The sequence below is a fragment of the Solanum pennellii genome, chromosome 6 (genome assembly GCF_001406875.1).
Source record: "Solanum pennellii chromosome 6, SPENNV200".
In the NCBI taxonomy this organism is placed as follows: Eukaryota; Viridiplantae; Streptophyta; class Magnoliopsida; order Solanales; family Solanaceae; genus Solanum; species Solanum pennellii.
The window spans coordinates 42,787,556-42,791,637 of NC_028642.1; the positions used below are offsets into that span (position 1 = coordinate 42,787,556).

At 39.2% G+C, this 4,082-nt stretch overlaps 1 protein-coding gene across 1 annotated transcript; it reads right to left on the reverse strand.

The window, feature by feature from the left end:
* Nucleotides 1–1,568: 1,568 nt before the first annotated feature.
* On the reverse strand, nucleotides 1,569–3,544 carry LOC107022334. The gene is made up of 3 exons (XM_027917942.1): nucleotides 2,430–3,544; nucleotides 1,724–2,327; nucleotides 1,569–1,664 (listed from the first exon to the last, which is right to left on the reverse strand). The coding sequence occupies exons 1-3, from the start codon at nucleotides 3,542–3,544 to the stop codon at nucleotides 1,569–1,571; spliced, it is 1,815 nt and encodes a 604-aa protein (XP_027773743.1).
* Nucleotides 3,545–4,082: the final 538 nt, after the last annotated feature.

Below are 4,082 nucleotides of genomic sequence, written 5' to 3' on the forward strand. Positions count from 1 at the left end.
TTTGTAGATCAGCATGATCTTCTTCATCAGGAGTGACGTCATCTTCTGGAGAGTCTGATGTACTCTGGCTGGAGTTTTGAGTAGAACCAGGTACCTTATCATCCTGTTCAACCTCAGCATCCTCTTCAGGTGGACTGTGATTCTGATCGTCACAATCATAATTCAGTTGTTGATCTGCATCAGTTTCAGCACCTTCAATCTTCTTGGATGTTAGCATTTTGAGTATATCATCATCATCATTTGATCCATCATTCTTCAAGCTTCCATTTTCATCAAAAACAACATGAATGCTTTCTTCAATGCATTGTGTTCGTTTGTTGAATATTCTGTAGGCTTTGCTGGATGAAGAATATCCAACAAATACTCCTTCATCACTTCTGGGATCAAATTTTCCCAGATCATCTTTTCCATTATTCAGCACAAAGCATCTGCATCCAAAAGCTCTAAGATAGTTCAGCATTGGCTTCCTGTTGTTGAGCAGTTCGTATGGAGTCTTGTTCAACACAGCTCTTATTAGACACCTGTTGGTAACATGACATGCTGTGTTAACAGCTTCAGCCCAGAAACTTTGAGGAAGATTTGATTCAATAATCATAGTTCTGGCAATATTCACCAAGGTTCTGTTCTTCCTCTCCACTACTCCATTTTGTTGAGGAGTTCTTGGAGCAGAGAAGTTGTGGCTTGTACCATTTTCCATACAGAATCTATCCAATGTCGAGTTTTCAAACTCTGTCCCATGATCAGATCTAATGCTGCACACAACTTGATTCAATTTGGTTTGAATCATTTTGAAGAAAACCACCAGCTCATCCGCTGTATCTGCCTTTGATCTCAAAAATCTCGTCCAGGTGTATCTTGAATAGTCATCAACAATCACCAAGATGTATTTCTTGCCATTTCTGCTTTGAACCTTCAAGGGTCCACAAAGGTCCATGTGAAGCAGCTCTAAAGTTCTTGATGATGTTACCTGATTCTTGGGCTTGAATGATGATCTGATTTGCTTTCCTTTAACACAAGCTTCACATATTTTATTTTCAGCAAACTTCATTTTGGGCAACCCTCGGACCAGGTCCTTTGAAATCAACTTATTCAATAAAGATGAACTCACATGTCCCAGCCTACGATGCCAGAGATCAGCATTTTCATTTTGAGCACTGAGACATGTTAAGTCATCTCCATGAGAGATTTCCAAGTTTGCCACATACATATTTTTACTTCTGTGTGCAGTGAGAATTACCTTGTTTGTAGTCAAACTCACCACAGTGCATTTTTCAGAAGTAAATTTGACCTCATTTCCTTTGTCACAGATTTGTGACACACTTAGCAAGCTGTACTTCAATCCATCCACATGGTAAACATTGTCAATTGAATCTTCAAGAGATCTTCCTACTTTGCCAACTCCCAAAATGTACCCCTTCTTGCCATCACCAAATGAGACACCTCCTCCTTGGAGGGTCTTGAGTGAGAGGAAGTTCTTTACATCACCAGTCATATGTTTAGAGCAGCCACTATCCATATACCAACATTGACTGCTGCTCCTCTCACTCACCTGCACCAAAAATCACTTGTTAAGCTTGGGAACCCATTTCAGCTTGAGTTCCCAGTAGGCAGACAAAGGAGTGATCAGATAGTTCTTGGTCCAATATGGTAGACTTTGAATCTTTCTAACAAAAGACCTAGGAGCATGAACAGATTTTTTCTTTGAAAATCTGTGAGTTGAGACAGGCTCTGTAGGACCAGGTCTCTCATTTGGTGCATTTTGTCTTTCAGCATAATTAGAGTATCTTTCACATGAGTTTCTCCAATTAACACACTCATTCTTCAAATGTCCATTCTTACCACAATGCAAACACAACAGATTGTCAGACACAAACACATACTTACTATGAGGATTATAAGGAGGACTTATGTTCAGACTTCCTAGTCCTTTCTTATTAAAATTACTCTGATTTGTCACATTTGACAGCAACTTTGAGGATTTGGTCCACTTAAGAGATTTTTCAAGTTCCTCCTTAAGTTTCACAATATCCTGTTCTAATTTGTTATTCTTTTCAAGTGACAACCTGAGATTTGTCTCAGAGTTCTTCAATTTTTCATGAATTTCAGCTTGCAATCCATTTGGCTTTCCATTCAGCTTTTCAGCTTCTTCAGTAAACTGACACAACTGATTCTTAAGTTCAGAGTTATTTAACTCTAGAGACGCCATTCTTGACATTGTGTCTTCAAATTGACCTTTGTTTTCAGTTAAAATTTCAAGTTCAACAATCATGGTATCTCTTTCAGATGTTAACTCTATCACAGAATCTAACATGACTTTTGCCAAGGTTCTCAATTTTTTAAGAGAATATTTATCCAAGTCATTTTTCATGTCAAGAAGAGTTACCTGATTGTCTTCTTCTTCATTTTCTGTGTGTGCCATGAGAGCAAACATTTCATTGAAGACAGTTCCCTCCTCATGCACAGCAACCATTGACACATCCTTTGGCTCATCAGGATCTTCTGAGTCACTAGAAGAATCCCCCCATGCAGCAAGAGCCCTTTTGACAACCATATCAGCAGCAGCTTTACGATCTCTGTTACCAGGTACCAGGTCCCTTCTGTTTTCCTTGTCACCCCTGTGTTTTTGATGTTCCTTGTTTTCATTCTTAAGCAAAGGACACTCTCTGATGAAATGCCCAGATTTTCCACACTTGTAGCAAGTATCACCTTGAGCAGCATTTCGAGTCCCATTAGTTCCCTTTTTATAAATTTTGTTTCTCCTCACAATTTTTTGAAATCTACTAATGAGGTATGCCATATCATCATCATCACTTGAATCTTCATCTGATTTATACTTTAGCATCAATGACTTGTCCTTCTTGGCTTCCTTCTTTGACAAATCATAGTTTCGATTCATCTCATGTGTTTTCAGATTACCAATCAAAGCATCCATAGTCAGCACCTTCAAGTCCTTGGCTTCTGTAATGGCATCAACTTTGCTCTCCCAAGACTTTGGAAGAATTCGAAGCACTTTCCTGACTTGTTTGGTCATGCTTATAGGTTCACCCAGACTTCGCAGCTCATTTGTAATGGAAGACAGCTTGGTGAACATGTCATGTATTGTTTCTCCTTCCTTCATTTTGAAGTTCTCATATTGTGAGGTAAGCATGTCAATCTTAGATTCTTTGACTTGTTCAGTTCCTTCATGTGCAGTCTTCAAGCAATCCCAAATTTCTTTAGCAGACTCACAGGCTGACACTCTGTTATACTCATCAGGTCCTATCCCACAAACCAGGAGAGTTTTAGCTTTGAAACCCTTTTCAATCTTTTTCCTGTCAGCTTCGTCGTATTTCTGCCTAGGCTTTGGAACAGTGATAGTCTTCTCTCCATCCTTTTCATCCATCATCGGAACAAATGGTCCATCCAGTACGATATCCCATAACTCGCTGTCTTCAGCCATGAGGTAGTCATGCATTCTAACTTTCCACCAACTGTAGAAATGTCCATTGAAACGAGGAGGTCTGTGTGACGACTGACCTTCTTCGAGATTTAGTGGAGCAGCCATTCTAGAACAATATCACTTCCTTGGTGTTAACCAAATAGGGAGTGCCTGCTCTGATACCACTTGATAGAATGTATGCCTTCACTTAACAGTAATGGACCAGGTCCCTTACTACACTAATGAGTAAAACAGAAAGTTAAATGCAGTAAAATCAACACAATGATTTTACGTGGAAACCTCCTTGCTTAAGGGAGTAAAACCACGACCTGTCTCACAGGATTTTCAATCGTTTTCACTAATCTTCAAAAGCAAAAGCGAAACACGATTACACCAAACGTAAGAAAGAGTTATCAATCTTACCGTTAAGCAATAGTCCTCTATTGCTTAACAAGCCTAAGTAGAAAAAACAATCTACCCACTAAGCTATCCCACCTGGACAACCTAGACTTTTGACACAACACACCAATTCCTTTATAGATTCAGGAGTGGTTTACAGTTCAAGAACACGAGAATAAATTCCTAAACAACTAGACGAAAATCTCCAGATGTTGCAGTTGTGTTTGGAATTTGATTCTGCCTTTTTCCCTTTTGTTAGCCTTTA

What these genes read in the sequence shown, in the direction of transcription:
- LOC107022334 (XM_027917942.1), bottom strand. Translation starts at nt 3,544, where the DNA reads ATGGCTGCTCCACTAAATCTCGAAGAAGGTCAGTCGTCACACAGACCT. An exon ending in GGAACTGTCTTCAATGAAAT is followed by an intron (nt 2,328 to 2,429) that starts GTTTGCTCTCAT and finishes TAAAAAATTGAG; the next exon opens with AACCTTGGCAAAAGTCATGT. An exon ending in GACCTGGTCCTACAGAGCCT is followed by an intron (nt 1,665 to 1,723) that starts GTCTCAACTCAC and finishes GTCTTTTGTTAG; the next exon opens with AAAGATTCAAAGTCTACCAT.